This window comes from Anopheles arabiensis, chromosome 2, assembly GCF_016920715.1.
Source record: "Anopheles arabiensis isolate DONGOLA chromosome 2, AaraD3, whole genome shotgun sequence".
Taxonomy (NCBI): Eukaryota; Metazoa; Arthropoda; class Insecta; order Diptera; family Culicidae; genus Anopheles; species Anopheles arabiensis.
The window spans coordinates 106,513,068-106,531,068 of record NC_053517.1 but is presented as its reverse complement, the minus strand read 5'-3'; the positions used below and the strand labels follow the sequence as shown (position 1 = coordinate 106,531,068).

Below are 18,001 nucleotides of genomic sequence, written 5' to 3'. Positions count from 1 at the left end.
AGTATCAATGAAACACCGAAACGTTAATCATTGGCCATCCCAAGAGCCTAAATGTTCCAGCCCAACTTACCGATTTCTCGCCCGGAGTACCACCGTCATCCGTGTCCATGCTCATCGTGTGCATCGGGCTCTTGAAGTTGGCGGTGCTAGAGATGGCCGCCACCTGGCCCGGATTGCCACTCTCGCCGATCTCCATCGCGCTGCCCTCCGACTCGGCACTGGACTCGAGCGACGCGGCACGGATTTTCCGCCGCTCCTTCTTCCGATTGTCAATGCGCGTGATCTGGCCCGGCGTGCCCGGTTCCAGCCGGACCGAGGCGCCGCCCATCTTGCTGCTCGGTGTGGTCGGCCCAGTTGCGCTACCATTGTTGTTGTTGTTGTTGTGGTGATCCGACGGTGTCACCAGATTGTGCTGATGGTGCAGCTGCAGCTGTGGCTGATGCTGAATGATCGTGGTCTGATGCTGCTGCTGCTGCTGCTGCTGTTGCTGATGATGATGATGCTGCAGATGGTGCTGCAGCTGAGTCGGTTGATGCTGAATGTGGTGCACCGTACCGTTCTGGGCGAACAGTCCATTGTCCAGCAGTGGGTTCTGGAAGTTGCTATGATGCAACGCGGTACCATTGTTCAGTGGCGTCATCTCGTAGTCCACCATCTCCTTCTTGATGACGGCGAGCGTCGGGATGGTTTGCCCCTGGAACGTGGCCATCGGTTGGTACAGCTGAATGTGACGCTCGTCAATATACTGATGCTGATGGTGATTGATTCCGGCCAGATCGCGCACCGGAATAGCGGCCGGTACGATCGGGTACGGGCGCGAGTTGACCGCCGACAGTGTGTGAAACCCACCCTGCGGCAGCGGTGGCAGCGGAGTCGGTGTCAGCTGCGTTAGCTGTGTCAGCGAGCCGCCCGTACCGGGTGAGGCGGAGCTCGGTGAGATCGGTACGGGGACGGCCGTCACCTGCGGCAGGCTCGGTTCCGGCGTAACCATGGCCGGATCGGTGAAGCTGTGAAATTGGCTCTGGAACGAGGGCAGCTTCGGAAAGCCGCCATGATCGAACCCGCTCGGGGTGGGCGGAGGCGGTGGCCCGGGCGTACCGGGCGGCCCGTTCGGGGGCGCCATACGATTCTCCTTGGTGTCCATCTCCCAAGGACGCGTGTAGCTGCCGTTAGAGGTCGTCTGCGATGCAATCACATCGGTGGACCCGTTCGTGGCACTGTTCGAACGCTCCGGACGCTGCTCGTAGTAGTCCCACGAGGGCTCCAGCTCGGCGGAGAACGACGTGAACGACGGTAGACTCTGCTGGGTCGTGTCGTCCGCGGTGCTAGCGCTCATCATCGAGGTCATGCTCCGAATCGCAACCCGCTGCTGCCGTGCGGCATCTTTGCGTGGGTCTTTGGGTCGTCCTTTACACGATCATACACTCACCGCTGGGATCGGGGTTGCTCCAATGCACACCTTCCTATCTTAACCTTTACTTTGACTATCACTCACCTCCTTCTACCTAACCGTGAAAACACTCGCGACGCGCGACTAGAACAACGAAAAGTTCACTGTATAGAGGGAAACCCCCGAATGTCTGTAGAGGGACTGTTTTTGTTTCTATATTTTACCTCCTTTTGGACACAAATAATTCACTTCACCCGCGTAATTTGGACACTTTTCACACACACACACATACACACGCAGTTGAGCGGGAGAGAAGAGAGGTAGTTCTGGCGCTTCCTGAACTGCTTCTGCTGATTTGTATTAATTTTTGGTATTGTAAACGATTTCACCTCCGCACACTGCACTTACACGCTATGGAAAAATTGCTTTTGCACGTATAAAAAATACTCTGATCCGTCTCGAATGATTAGATTTGTTTGCTGTTTTTTCTCCTCTCGGCGTGTTGAACTATCACTTACAAGGCTAGCACGATCGCGACCGAACTGATCAGTGGATTGCTTCCGATAAATAGTGCAGGTCACTACGTTTCACGTTTCCCCCCGGCGAACAATACAACACTTCACGACACACACACTCGCGCGCACTTTTTCCCTCGTTTTTGTACAAGTACAAGGTTTGTTTTGGTAAATTGTTAAAAGTTTAGTTGTTTTCTTTTTGGGTTTCGTATTTTTTGGTTGGCGGCGCTTGGAATTCGGACGACGATTTCCTGAACACTTTGATTGCGTGGGGCAGGGTGGGGAGAACCACTCGTTCTCGTTCGATTTGATTGCTTTTGGTACGATTTTGTTTGTTTGTTTGTTGTGTTTTGTTGGTTTAGTTTCGTGTAGTTTTGCTATCCGTTTGTTTTTTTCTCTTAAACTCTTCGCTATTAAATACTTTAAATATTTCCTCTGTAATTTACTTTGTACTTTGATTGGTTTGTGTTTTGTATTTTGGTTTTTTACTTCTTTTAACTTTGTTTTGAGCTTGACTTGATGGGCGTTGATGATCTGGATGATTTCCGGGATGGGTTTTCACTGGATGCAATTTGTCGTCTTTCTTTTTATTGTCGAAAATTACGCTTTTCCGTTCGAAAACAGGGTGGGTGTGCGTTTTTTTTTAATATTTTTGCTGACTTTCGCTTTTTGGTAGATCTGCTTTTTTTACGCTCTCGATGGGGATGATTTGATAATTTGTACTGTCGCTGTTGCCTTCCACTCCCGTGAATGCACTTTTGTTTGACCTCTGCTGGATTTTTACTTCGCGTGCTAGCTTTTGTCGATTACAGAAAACTTACACCTCGAACCAAACCGAATAAGTTACTTAGCGAATGAAGAATAAGGGACTTAGAAGCTTGCGAATGGTTGGTGCAAATTTTCGTTTTTGTTTTGTAACTTTTGTAAGTTTTAAACTAGCATACATTTGTTGACGATTGTTGACTGTTATTATTTTTTTGCGTTTGCCTTTTACTGCTGCTGTTGGCGTTGTTGTGGCAAACAGGTTGAATAATTTAAATAAATAAATAAGTTAAGCGACGACGGCGATAAATACATAAATAGCGTTTAAATTAATGGGGGCGAAGAACAAACAGAAGAAGAAGAACAAAAAAAAACACACGAAGGAAACTTTTTTCTAAAGTAGTTTAACTTGACGTATGCGAAACCGTTGCAGTTTCATTGAATAGAATATAGTTGGTTGCACCCGACGCGCGAAAGTGTTTGTGGCGCGCCTCGTGCGGGTGGGGGTTTGCGTTTCAGCTTGGCTTTGGTTTCACGTTCCTAACTGTGCTAACCACTGCATCTGTGGGAGGAAAAAAGGAGGCAAAAATTAGTCAAATAAATCAAACGAATGTTGGCGATTCAAGGAGGTTGGGAAGGAATCATTCTTCTCATAGCAATTCTAATTTCTGCATTATTAACGACCAGCGCAACATCTTAAACGGTACTAATTCACAGCAATCGAGCATCCTTAGGCAAAACGGGAGCACCACACACTTTCTTAACCATGGTATACATTAACATGATCACTTTCGCACAAAGGAGGCTATGCCCACGCTCTCCATCCAGCCCAAGGAAGCGCACCGTTCGTTGAGAGATCTTTTGAATATTTTAATTTTAATTCATAGATGAGCAAGCGTGCTTCACTACTCTTCACGGCGCAAAGCCGGTATTGACACAGTGCTGTGCGAAAAACTTGCCAACACCAACAACACAAAACCCCCCCGGAAAACTGCACATGTGTGCGCGAATACACACTGGAAATGGAAGTCGGAAAATTTACGATTCGTTGGTCGCTGGTAATTCCAGACAGTAGGACGACGGCGACGGAATCGCCCGGGCAGACGGAATCGCGCACGCACGGCACGCAAGGATAATTTTATGCGAATTACTTTTGGCGAATTATTGGGTAGGATTTCGCTCCCTTGTTGCGCTGTGTCAGAAAACGGTACGCCACGTACTGGCGGAAAACGCAATTTCCGCAGGGCGAGGACCAGGCCCGGCCGGCAGACAAACACCGCACCGCAGCCGGTGTGTTGTTATTGGGGCAAGGATAGGCAAATGTTTTGGTCGCGCTTTTTTATGCTCAGTGCTGTGTGTGTGGCTGTTTGTGTATCTTCAGGCGCGCTTCAGGCGAAGGGGGATATTCAATTGAAATTCGTCCCACCGAAGACTTAGGATGATTAGTTTCCGACTAGTGCGGCGAACGGACGTCGGGATTGGGAGATGATGTATGGCGCATTTTTTAATTAAAATTTCACCTTCATGCATTATTTTCGGCGCTTCAGCGCACGCAGAGGGAAATTACTTATAATTCTGGGCGTGTGTGTGTGTATGTCTCTGGGAACGCATGTGGGTAAACTATCTTTGAATCAACTTTGCAGCAAGACTTTGCTGCAAAACACTCCTTATGTTACATATTCATTGGAAAGGAAGAAACATTTCCCCCCTTTTGTGGTAATATTTGGCGATGATTTATGCACTCGCAGCGTGTCGCAATAAACCATAATGGATTAAAACTTTTCGACAACATACGCACATACGGCCGATTGGGTGGTTTCGCATCCAAATAAAGCCATCATTTTGACCACTTTTTATTGCATCTTGCGGTAATGGTGCAAAGGATAATGAATAGTTGCGCAACATTTTACATCCCATGCGCTCTGCCGAGACGTTCCCTTGAACTGAAACCCTAAGGATCGGAAAATCGACCTTCGCCGCGACACAAACACTCACACACACCAGACACGCACCGATCAAGGACATTGCAGCATTAAGGGAAACGGCAACAACAACAAAAAATTGAATTTCAGAAATAATATTTCGCATGAGTTACATTTTCAATTTACAATTTATTTTCCCGCGTTTCATCGTGCTTCTCGGGCGTGTTCTTCGTTGCAGGAAAGCCCATTCGTCTGTCCTTAAACGTTGTGTATTTTTTTTTATATTTTATTTTGGTGCTTGGTTGTCTCTTTGCTTCTTACCCGGTTCAGGTGACGAGGAAAAGGAGGATGAAAATGAGTTTTTTCGGTGGTCTCTTTTTGGAGGCCAATTCGTTTGCCACCTTCGTTATCGCAGGTGGCATATCTTTTTTTGCAGATCAAATTTAAGAAACTTTAAAACTCTAATAAGGCTCTAAATAAGGCAATAATTCAAAAATTAAGCAAAAATTTTTGTTTATCTCTTTCATACCTTAAAACATTCAATTGAGAGAGAAATAAAACCATCACAAAATTCCATCCAAAAAAGACTACTCCATAGCCTGAAAGCCGACGACAAGTTCGACGGTTGGCAATTTCGAGTACCATTCTTTTTTTTTTCTTGGCTGCCTCTTTTTTACACCCTCCAACCAACAAAACAAATAGAACATCACCGCGCACCGACTGTTTGCTTACTTTGTGGCCACCGAGGGCCACGGAAGCGCCCGTGCGTCCCTTTTGTCGTGCGAAGGAGCCGACGCTTCCCGATTTTTGTAATCCCAGTCATGAAAAGCAAATATTGCCAGTCGTCACCGACCGGAATCTTACGGGCAAGGAGAGACACAGCCCGCGCGCCGTTAAGTTTACTTCCCGCCCGCCCGGTGCCAAATCGAGATGAACGTTCACGTCCAATTTCTTCGCCCATCCATCCACACGCGCACTCACACAGACACACCTTCGCGTGGCTTCAATACATCATCAAATTCAGGTGAATTCAGCCATGAATATTAAAAAAAGGGAATACAAATCCACCTGCACTGGGCAAGGGCAAGGCGCGCGCTGTCACACCACGACGACGACGACGACAACGGCGGAAGACGAACCGGGCCGGGATGACATGCGAAAATGAAAATGTGCCGTAAATGTTGCTTGTGCGCGACGCGTTCCTGACCTCCGCGACGTCTTTCGCAGTCTAACCACGTTCCAAGAGGTTGTAGGAGCAAGTAAAGGAAAGGAAGGAAAAAAGAGGAAGAAACAACCCATCGTCACACTGGAACCGCGCGCCGCCCGGTTTAAGGATATTCGTGCGCCAGAAAAGAGTTTCCAGCTTGAGTCGAGTCTTCCTGAGCCATTCCGTGGCGATAAGATGAAAATCGCTTTCCACTCTATCGCGCGGCTCGAACACGGGGATCGCAAATAACTTCTTCCCCACACCTTGCACCCCGAACCCCCAACGGTGGGTCACGCATCGTCGAGGTGGAAGTGAAAATCAAGGAAGCGTTATCACAACGCACCGCACAGTGAGTAGAATGTAAATTTTTGATAGATTTTATTTCTATTACCACTCGCACCGATCAAACACCGGGGCCAATCGGGCCCGATGAAGTACGAAAGACACTGACGTCCCTTACACTGTCCTTACACTTTTCGCGTTGTTCTAGGAGAACAGCAATGATTATGTTTTGTGCTTTATATTATAAATCGCTCCAGAAATCCAACGAAATGGTTACCATCTCCCTCTCTCTCGCATTGATCTTGTTCCCGTAAATTCACACTTGCAAAGTGTAGTGAAAAGTAGCAAATTATTGCGAAACAACATTTAAAACTTCGCGCACGTCCATCAACACAAGCTCTTCGGCGCTCTATTAATCTAATCCCTCTAACTCTCAAAGCCTCTGCGCCTTATCCGACACAAATCCAAAACCGAACTCACCCACAGCACACAGCCACTCAGAGACGCCCGCTTTGCGTTTGGTTGTTGTTACAGTTGTTGAGTAATACTTTATTTTATATTGTTTCGATTTTTTTCTAAATCCCCGAGCAAGAATGATACTGACATGTAGACATACACAGACACAGGCATACAAACCAGTCACGAAGGACACAGTTAACCAGGAAGTCAGGGGAAGGGGGAGACAGGGAAGAAGAAATAGCAACGACAACACACAGCAGCAGCAGCAAAAAAAACACTCAAACTCACACAGAGCACAAAACAAAATGCTCCAAAAAATAAAAAGCTCATGAAAAGTTTCGAAATAAATTATAAAACTTTTCGCTTTTTCCCGATCCATGGTATGCTTTTTTCTCCTCTCGGTCCGGCTACCGGTTGGTGGGGGGGTTTAGGTTGAGTTGGGTTGGACTAGCTGGCTGGCTGGCTGGCTGGGGAAGAGCTAGGGCTAGTTGAATAATTTTTCCACAGTCCCGTTTCCGATGGCAAAGTAACAGTTTTTTGTTGTTTTTGTACGTAGTATTTTCTTTTCCGATACTTCTCTTTTCTCTCGCTAGCAGTGTTTTTTTCTTACATATTTTATTTCGTTCTGTTTGTTACTTTTGCTGTCTTGTTTATGTTTTTTTCGTTATTTTACTTTTTTATCAAAAATTTAACTCTACGAACGATCTTTACGTTTTGGTTCTTGTTTTTAGTTTCGTTTTTAAATACTTTTCTCATCTGTTTGTCAGAATCGACAGACTAACAAGCGTATCGATACTGTAAAATGTTGCAACGAATGGAGTTGTAAAGTGAGAATAAATTCATCAAACGGCCAACAGTGCAGTGAAGAACGTTCTTTAACATCGCTTAGGGAAATAAAAGCTCAAGCATCAATATAGAACTGGTAGAATAACTTTCTCTCCAAATGAAAACAACTCACCTAAGGCTAGTAAACACGCGAGTGTAACACAAAAAGCAACACAAAAACTATACTCTTGGCAAAAGTAATGTAAAGCAGTCTGTGAAAAGCAACTGTTTCGTACTAAGGAACAGGAACAAACTTTAACATCCATGCACGTAAAGTTTTAATTTGGTGAAAAGCTCCTTAAGCGCTGTTGTTGAAAGACTGTACAAAAGCGGCAAGTTATTGCTTTGTAAATTATTGCCCGCGTACCACACAACATCATCTGGCAAATAAATTCTTCCTTTTAATACATTCTGAAACCGACATTTTACAACCATCCACTTCCACTGCAAGCGCGAAACAAAACAACGCGACACAAAACGCATAATAAAAGCCAACATCACAGTAATTATGACATCACATTAGCGTCTTCACTTTCTCTCGCTCGTTTATCTCATCTTGCGGGAGTATTGGTCGCGAATAAAAAACCAGCGAACGAAAAAGTTAATGCTGCATGCCTGCCTGCCTGCTCATCGATTTATGGCCAATTAACACACGATTGTCCCGTGCCCCAGTTTCCCGGGCGCCCCCAGCGCCAGACCAGTGCACATCAGGCTGGCTGTGCAAATGGGAAACCAATAAACCAATGGGCAGATGTTTTGAGCCTTCCGCCTTGTGCCAAGACGCTCTCATAATTCAAGGACGTACGCGGGACCGTTCGTTGCAGCGGGTTCACGCTTTGCGTCTTGCGCCGTTTTGCCGCTTATGATCCAGCCCGCCTGAAACGGGACCTTTATACGGGTGCCATAAAGACATTCTTGCTAATTATCCGTAGCCTTCGGGATCGGAGGACGGTTTTGCAGCCACGCCATAATTGTCGCGCTCCCTTTGCGGAGCGAGCGAGGTCGTGTCTAAGTGAAAGCAACGCGCACAATAAAGCGCACTTGAGTGGGTAATTTAAATTCACTTCCAGAGCGCGTGCAAACAGCATTCTGCTGTTGCTGGTACACGATTTTCAAACAAACTGGGAAAGGTTTCACCTATATCTTGCGCTCGAAAATCAGCAACAAACAACAATAATATATTGCTGACGTGCACACGAACTCGTTCTTCATCTTGGATCCCGATATCTCGCACCGGAAACCCTTAACCACCGATAACGGGTACAAACGGGAGAGAGAGAGCGAAAAAAACACACACACACCGGCCAATAATGTTTGTCGACCGCACCACACGCATCCTTGTCCATTCCCTGTGACGGTGTGTGTGTGTGCGTGTGCTTTTTGGTAGTACTTGGCTCCCGGATATAAATCGTCCAAATACAACCATTTAGATTAATTGATATTTTATTCGTACACACCACAATCCATTCCCCAAACGCTCGCGAGACTTGTGGCTGTGTATGTGTGTGTTTTTGTTACGACGAAAAATGGTCAATTCCTGGCCCGAAGGTTTATGTACGGTGGGGGCCTGTTTGATTCCCCGTTTTTTTTGCTTTTATTTACCGTTCACATGTTTCGTTTCGGATCCTGCGGGAAAACCTCATGCGCGACCACTTCCGGCATCGGCAGAGGCCCGGGCCTGACCATGCTCCAGTTTTCCCGACCAAAAACCAAAAACCCAAAAAAAAGATCCCCTCCCAACCACCCACAAATCGGTGCCGACTGTGCCATTGAATGTTTATGGCACTCATATCAATAACGTGAGCATATAATTTACGTGCCGTTATCATGAAACCCAGCGGACCGAGGCCGCAAACCACGGGTGTGTGTGTGTGGTGCACTAACGACTACCAACACTGGTCTCCCCATAGAGCAAGAAAAGCAGGAGAATGGGACCCCGGGAAAATAGGGAGAAAAACGTTCTGGGATGGGGGAAAAAATCAGGCTACACAATCGCGAGACGTCTATCTTTCGCCATTATGACATCGATCAGGAGACCGATATAGCGTGTGGCTTTTTTTTTGTTTTGTTTTTGGAGAAGGACACAGCAACATGGATAGGGTCAGAAACTTTCCATAAACAAACGATAAAATCCCGATTCCCGAATTCAGAGCCCCACACCCAGGCTCCAGGTCACGTTATAGTCGGGTTTTGGGGGTTCGTCTGGTGTGTGTGTTTTACTGCGGTGTTTTATGTCCTTGTTCGGGAAGTTGACAAGGAACTGTTTTCCGAACAGGCCCACTGGAGTCCCTTTGTTTACTTGGAACGTCCAGACACGGTACACGGGTAAAGCAGTGTAATTAAGTTCAGCTTAAAACTGGGTGAAGATTGTATAATTGACTTCGAAAACGACCATAAATTAATCTCTTCGCGAGTCTCCCCCGGGGGGCCACATCCGCACGAACGATGTTAGAAATGCAAATCGGTGGATGTGGAATTGAATCATTCTGGAGCAAAGGTTTCCTACTTGGAGCTATTGCTAGAATATGATAAACAACTGCTGACCGAATGATATGTGACATACAACATGGTGATTGTGCTTGCATATCTTCGCTATCGCTTCACTGGCTGTAACATAAACCCACAGCAGTCTAGTCCACTTCCTTTTGATGCACACCACAACCGGATGGATCCAAGAATGCTCCAGCATTCTGGTGTTTTTTGCAAACTACTTGTAATAAGAACCTTTCTTTCCTTATGCCACAAACTCACAGTATCGCCCAGAAGACATAATCACCGGAAGAACCTTAAAATATCCTCCACGGGCAACTTGTTGTCATGACCATCGGCGTACGGTAAACATATAACCTGCCCGCTGTGGATTCAGTCGTGCTTTTTGTTCGGTTCTTTGGCTATTCTAACTTTCCCGCTCTTTTTCACAACACACACACAGACAAACACGCAGAAGTGCAAGACCCCCTCGCCCGAAGACGAAAGCGAAAGTGTCGGGTTGGCGTCGGCAACATCGGTCGGCCTCATCGTCGTGGTACGGTCACCCTCTACCAAAAAACACCCGAAGACAAAACATGGCTGAACTTGAACTTTTTTTTGTTCAACCGTATTTTGGTTCGTCTTGGTCCCCTCCCTTTCCACGGCTACAAAACAGACACAACCACACCAACACCAAACGATGATGGTTGTTGTGATGGTAGTTGGCAGGCGCCCGCGCTTCCATCGTCTCTCATTTTCCGACGTCAAGCGACGAGCGTTTTTCCAATTTCCCGCCAAACCTTGCATCGATTTTAGCTACGCCGGCACACGGGTGCACGTGTGACCACTTGCGCCCGGTGGTATCGGTAGGGTGGCACAAGGAAAGCGAAACGCAATTCAATCTCCATCGCTCCCGCTCCCCAAGCTCCCTTCCCGGGCGGTGCATCACGGTGGGCCTCCCTTCTTGCAGAAGTCGAACGTCTGTGTGTGTGCGCGCTTCAACCATGCCACAAGTAGCGTCGATGACGAAGCAGGAAAAACGCCAACTCAAATGGCGTGCTGACTAACGCTTTTCCAAGCGCAAATCAATGTATGAGCCCGTGAGTTGCGTGTGTATTGGTAAGGGCAACTATACACAATTAAACGTTTCGTATGCAGCGCAGCACAACACATCCTTGCGTACCGTTGTTTTGGTTTTGAGCGGCATTCTCTTTTGCGCGCTCTGGGTCGCGTGATAGGTTGGTTTTACGGTTGTTTTTTTACGCATTACGAGCACACTACTACCTTCACGCACTCATTAGTCAATTTCTCAAAATGAGAAAGAAAATGAAATTTTCCTTTCATTTTAATTTTCTCTACAGACAAACACACACGCACACATTGATTACTCACACCGACGAGCTGCTCGAATGGCTTTCCTAATTACGCTGCTCGCCGCCGACTGACGTACCTGTAGTTCACTAAAAATAAAGCTCCATCCACCAGGGCCACCACCAATTATCTTTATCTGCTCAATATCAGCATATTCAACGCACGCATTCGCGATAAGAGGTTCGCTTCATCGCAAGCGGCCGCGCAGTTTGTCGTTCACGGACATGTTTGTTTATTTTGAGCTGACTTTTTTTATTCCAGGCAAAGTGGCCATGCCATACTACCACCCAAACCGACGCAAATCGCATCAATCTCCAATACCAAACGATCGTCTCCAATGACTCGACACAAAAATGGGGGGCGCGATGTGACGATATCGCCAATTCTCTTCGCGCACATGAGCGACTCGAGCTGATGAGTAGGCCGGGCTCATCCCGTCTTCTCGGTCTTGTGCGACTAATTTGTGGGACAGTGTTTTTTTAACTGTGGGACATCTCCAAAAAAGGCCCTCAACTCTCGGGCAAAGAGAGCGAGCGTATTTCACGCGTCTGTTATCAGGTGCCAAACCATTCCACTTCGAGGCTTCGATAAGGCAAGGGTACGAGGTTCTCTTCTCCCGACCGCATGATGCATCCATTCCATCCGCTTGGGAATGAGTAACAGAATTAACCAACACAAAACCACGCCAGGTCGTGGTACGACGTATGCCATAAAGTTACCACACGGATATCAGGTTGACTGTTTTCTTGTTGAGTCACCGGAACAACGACCAACATCAAACGGAATCGGAATCGGGTTTTGTTTGTGCATATAAACACACATACCTTGCGCGCTGCGGACGACATAGGTATGAAAGTTTTCCCCCCAAAAATCCCCGGATGTGTTTGGTAACTTCAAATGTGTCCTAACTCTGGCAATAGATCGTTATGAGTGCAACTAAAATATAACCAACTACTATTCCACCTTTACAGCACGGAAGAGTATCACTAATTCTTTGATAAAAAGCACAAAATGCGAAATAGTGAGTAACATTCTTCTCTTCACCATTGGTCTACTACGCTCATAACTATTCTTTGTATTCGTAGTGCAATTCTGTGAAATTCTCTTCATTCGTAACTTCCTGTACCTTGTACTTGTCCAACTGCTCCACCAAACAACCAAACAACTTATTATTTCTTTTTCCACAAATGAAGCACTTTTTTGTTTCCACAATTCCTCCCGGCAAATGCAGCTCACCATCATCGCCACCACAGAGGAGAGAAAAAGTTATCGCCAGCAAACAACCGCCAAAGTCGAAGTTGGTAGTGAAACAGTAGTGTACCACACACAAACATAACCTATTTTTGCTGACAGTTTGCTGACGAAACGAAATAAAAAGAGAGAAATAAAACCACGCACCACAGCACAAACTGTCCACCGAAAAAAGCAAACCAAAGAAATGATGCCTCACAACAACAAAAAAGTACGGGAAAAGGTGAGAGAAAAAGTAGAATTTGAAACAAAGTAAAAATCATCTCCTTGGTGTGCGAAAGGAAAAAGTTCGCCGGATCTTTCAACCGGACAGTAGTAGTACCTCGCATTTTGTGGCTGTGGGGCAAGCGAAAGCAGTGGAAAAGTATACCACTCCCGTACAAAGACAACCGACTTGAAGGGTGTTTATGGGAGAGCAAGTTTAAAATTTATTTCAAAAGTTGCCGTTCGATTCCAGTGTGTCTGGGCGTGTGTGTGTAAGTACAGCCTGCAGCCCAGGCTGTCACGGTTTGGCATTGTTTTTGAATCGTAGATCCACGCGGTTGGCATCCAAGAGCCACCATCCCGCCTGTTTTTTATCCACCAAACCAATTGGACAGTTCTTGCCTCTATCCTAACCATCGTCCTCTTTTTGCTACAGCTCTGATCTGCTCTGTATGTTACGCGTCCAAGAACAGGGAAAGAATGTTTTGGAGGATGCGACGTGAGGCAAAGAAAAAAGCAGTAGTAACAAACGCCAGACGGACAAACACTGGCCAGTGCCGTACGAGAAGTTGGACGGTTCTTTATACGTTAAGCGTTTCCATTTTTGGTGCTTTCTTTTTTATGCCTTCCCTGTCGTCCCTGTGTCACCTTGTGTACCCTAGGACCAGCGGACAGCCAGAAGTTGGCAAATCGAACGTAGAGATATCAAAAGGCGGAAGCAAGAGTTCCTTTTTGCTGAAGCAACCCCTCACGCTGGAGGAAGTTTTTTATGTTTTCTTCCCATTCACGACTTCCGGATCCATTCCATTCAGCGTCCTACCCGGGCAGTCACCCACCGACCCACAACAAAAAGACGGAATGATATCCTCTCCAAATCTCTACCAGCCTGCCGCTGCTTCTTCGTATCCTTTACCGGGGATGGAAGTTTTCAAGTAAGATTTGATTTATACCGTACCGTACCGTGCTGCCGACCAAGACCGTCTCCGTGAATGGGAAGATGGAACTGATGGAACTGAATCAAAGATTGAGCAATAGTCGAACCAGGAAGGAAAGAAAATGGCCACGTCCTGCAGTTCTGTAAATGTTCTATCCTGCGCACACTGTCCAGGGAAAAGGGACGGCACACGGATGGAATGGAAAAAAATAAATTCTACGTTCGATCCTATTCCATCATTTCAAAAACCCACTCACATACACACATACACAGGGAGAGAGATAAATCCTGGGATATAAAATATCGATGATTAAGAGGAATTTATTAATGAACTTCTCGTACGGGATGCGCTCAAAATGGTTCGCAGCGTGACAGATGGACAGAATCCTTTTCAATATGTGAGACGATCTTTTGTCCAGCTGTCGGAAAAAAGAGGATTTGATAACATGAAGATGACTCCAGATTGGGTCTTCTATTTTCAGTGTCCGTTAGCAGAAAAAAAACTGTCACTTTCGCATAATATATTTAACGCAAAGCGTATCACTTCTCGCAGCTCATTAGCTCCTAGGTTTGGCAGTGCACACACAAAGGTGCCCTTTCTTAAAAGTATGCCATTCATTATGCTGCATACTATATCGCCTGCCACTCTGTGCTCGCGAAATCAACTACCACCAAAGGGCAACGCACTGCACCATCAGATAACAAGTGCTTTTTACTCCAACCTACCCCTGCCCCCCACCAAAAGGAGGACACTTTCAAGAACTCTCCAAAAAGCATCCGAACCTTCTGCTCCAAGGGGACCCCCAAAATACGTCCTACTCACAAAGTCCCCTGGCTTATCCGGATGCCATCGCACAAGGACACACACACACACACACATTCTTCCTTCCCAAAAGAAAAACGTGCCATCCCTACGACAACGACGATGACGACGACGACGACGCTAACGCGCAAAAAGCCCCGGAAAAGAACGTACCCAACTCCCTGTGTCACAGTGTTTTGCAGTTGCAACCAGATGCAAAAAGGCGTGGAGTGTGGAGGGAGGGGGGCGGGGACAAACGAAGAGTGCATTTTTCGCGAAAAACACAATATCCGATGAAGAGGCACTTGAACCTCCCCAGAGCAGGGTGGAAAAAGGGGTGAGCCGGGGCTTCAGATTTTTAAGCCCGTTTGGGTGTAATGAACTGCGGAGTGTAGTGCAGGAAGAAAAACATCCCTATTCTACCACACTCAACATGGGTGGTGGTACTACATTCTTTTTCTCTTGTTTCTTTGAGTGTATATCTCTCTGTGTGTGTGTGTGCGTCTTGATGTCCTTGTTGCACTTGAGAATTTGCTCAAATTTAGTGCGCAGAACGCCGTACCATTACACAGCTTTGGAAGAATATATTGAAGAAATTAAATGTGTGTCCTAGGGGAAACTTCAGGAATGTAATAACAGACCCGAATTCAACAAGATCTTGCTGATGCATTTCAGACAGAGCAAAGAATACAATCTTCCCAATCGAAAAGACTCATAAAAACTGTCAATAGAATTAGTACCAGGTGAGGTTCCCATCAGAGATAGGAAGTCCTCGTCGCATCATTATTCCCAGCAAATTCTACCTACCTCCCTAGGTCCAGGTGTTGCTGATCGAATCCAAATCCCAAAAAACCTTGTCGATCATCACTCACACACACACGCACAGAGGCCGTCGTTGTCCCAGACATCCGGGGATCAACGTTTCAGGCAGGAAGAGGGAATAGAGAAAGCGAGCGCAAAGGACACAAGAACGCTGTGTGGTTTATGTATTGGGTTGCATTGTGAAAGATGAGAACCGTCTACCGTATAGAATGCAGTTTGGGATTTTCAGGTTTCCTTGCCTTTCCCGTTTCGGGTGGGATTTTATTTGCAGCGGTTCAATGGTTAATGAACGGTGTTTGTGTGTGTTCGGATAGTTTGCTTGATCAGCTTGAATTATGTGATCGAACAATCGAAAGACATTTCACGGGACCGAAAAGCATAAGGCCTAAGGCCTGAAAACCTTCTACCAGCAAGATGAGCAATGAGGTCGCATTAGTTTCCCAGTTTTCCTGTGTGCATTCACCCAGCTTACGGGCCATCATTACTGCAATGCTTTGCTGTGAAGCTAAATTTATGAATTTATCACTTCCTGCATACGGCGTTCATCGTTCCACTGCTTGTGTGTGAGCTCTGAGCGCGCTCTCTGGGACGACGCGAGGTGTGGTGTTATCACTCGCAAGCGCGCACGCGGTTATCGCCGCGAGGTTCTCCAACGGACCGAACCTTGCCCGCTTATCGGTACCGTTTCATCATAATCGTAATTGAAAAATCAAAATACTCCAACCGTACGATGTATCGGTGTTAAGCTGTAGCTTGGGCTTTGGTTGGTTGGTTTGGCAGGCAAGAGCTGCGCAGAGCTGGTTTGATAAAGTCATTTTACAATTTTTAATCATGGTTTGTTCTGAATGGGACTGGAACTCTTTGTGTGCCCGTTCCCAGGCAGCGTGTATTTATCTTTTCATCTTCAATGCACCTGGTGGAGAAACCCGAGTTCGCTCTAGAATTTGATTGGCTGTCTATCGTACCGTTTCTTGTGATGCCATCTGCTTCACCTGCTAGGTTTGGACAGAAACAAATTGCAGAAACACTAAGAGAAGAATACTTATTCCTTATCCTGAAGAGCCAATAAAGAGTGTCGGCATAGCGGATTCCGACGACTTCAAGGCTGCTTTTTCGGGAACACTTTCATGCACCAAACGTTTCACAACACCCTCACTAACAGAATAGAGACCCCCCAAAAAGCACGCGTTGTTCGCTTCACACACTCAAGCACTTCTATTAGAATCCTTTTTGTAAAATTAAACATTCGCTTGCGACTAAACCACGTAAATAACACCTTCGAGCGGCACACCGTGGTTGACATTTCGTTTTCTTACTCTTTTTACACCATGTTTACAAAGCCTAGTTTCCCAAAGCCTACTTAATAAGGGCGCACGCACTATCCACGATGCGTTCGAGCAAACCGGCACCACAATATCAACACACACACAAGCAGCAGCACACCGGAACAACTTTCAACGCGTTGCGCGTATGTAAAACAGACACACAAAACTACGTAATGGGGCACGGGCGCGCACATACACACACGGTGTAAAACGGCTAAAACGGTTTGTTATCACACATTTTCGTTATCGTCAGCACGTCATCCGCGTATTGGAGCCGGGTTTGGGGTCGTGGCACAGTGTAGGGCTAGGTAGAGCCAGGGCGCGCGCATTTGCACCGAACGGTGCTAGTGATGGTGGCCATTCTGACATTAGGCAAATACACACCGACACACAGACACACACACACGCATACAAAGGCACACAAAGCATGCTTGGACGCAACATTATGGTTACAGGGCGCACGGCAGCATTCGTCTCGTGTGCGCTTGATTAGAGCCAATTGATTTGATCTAAAATTGTGTGTATCCATCTGGAGAGCATTTCGATTTATTTTATTTGCTTTTCCTTTTTCTTTTTTTCTATCTCGATGGGATCAGCAGCGTCACTCAAGGGGCTTCAAGTTCCTCGGGCAGATGGTTAGTGCATTTAAACGTTTCTGTGGGATAGTTTTGATCCTTGTTAAGCACTAGAGTCACGCGTTATAACTTTTCTTTAGTAACAACACTATTTAACACAATTAACAGACTACTTATTCTCAAATAAATTCACTTTTCTTATTATCCTGATCCTAATATTATTATTTAATCACACACTGGCGTAACATACACTACACTCGCTTAAAACCACCACAATTTGCTATCCATTTTCAAAACTCAAAACAAGTTGCCGTTATTGTATTACAAAATCACACACAAACACCACGCAAAACACACCGAAAATATCCCTGAACTCCCTTTTCACAGGAGATCTTATGCCACCGGAAGACGCTGCACCACCGCCAAGTGGTTGTGTTTATATCCCTCCCCATTCACCCCCTCCCCCCACCCCTTTCTTGGTTAAACCTTCCCACACAAGATACTCACATTTTACGTAGCACTGGTAGAATTCAAAACCCAACACTCGACGCGAGTACGGACGGCGTACATCCGCACGCTTTGAGAGGCAATTTTGAAATGGATGCTCAGGCCCGAACAACGCCAGCCGGCGGTCGATCCGAACGCCGAAAGCCGAAAAGCGGCATGCGTTCGGCCGGCACGCAGTTCGGGCAGCTCGGGTTGCGTTCGGGCCTGCCGCACGCGCCCGCTTCCTTCTCCAGCGTCTCCGGCAACAACACCAGCACGCATTTCATGTCCGCTCGATGCACGGCTGGCGCTTGGATGGGACCGCCAGCCGGCGGGAGTAACGACGAGCATTGTAAGAGTACGCTAAACTACGTTTAAAATAATTCTAGAGTTTAGGAAA

The 18,001-nt window shown here is 46.5% G+C and overlaps 1 protein-coding gene across 3 annotated transcripts in view; it reads right to left on the bottom strand.

Annotated features, from left to right (window-relative positions):
• The window catches only part of LOC120908832 (DNA N6-methyl adenine demethylase), a 160,181-nt gene extending 142,482 nt beyond the window's left edge, over positions 1 to 17,699 (bottom strand). For all 3 annotated transcript variants that reach the window (XM_040320274.1, XM_040320275.1, XM_040320276.1), the window contains exons 1-2: positions 17,623 to 17,699; positions 71 to 3,229 (exon numbers count right to left, since the gene is read on the bottom strand). In XM_040320274.1, the coding sequence (XP_040176208.1) occupies positions 71 to 1,348 (1,278 nt within the window). In that variant the 5' untranslated portion in view covers positions 1,349 to 3,229; positions 17,623 to 17,699. The remainder of the gene's footprint in view (positions 1 to 70; positions 3,230 to 17,622) is intronic.
• Positions 17,700 to 18,001: the final 302 nt, after the last annotated feature.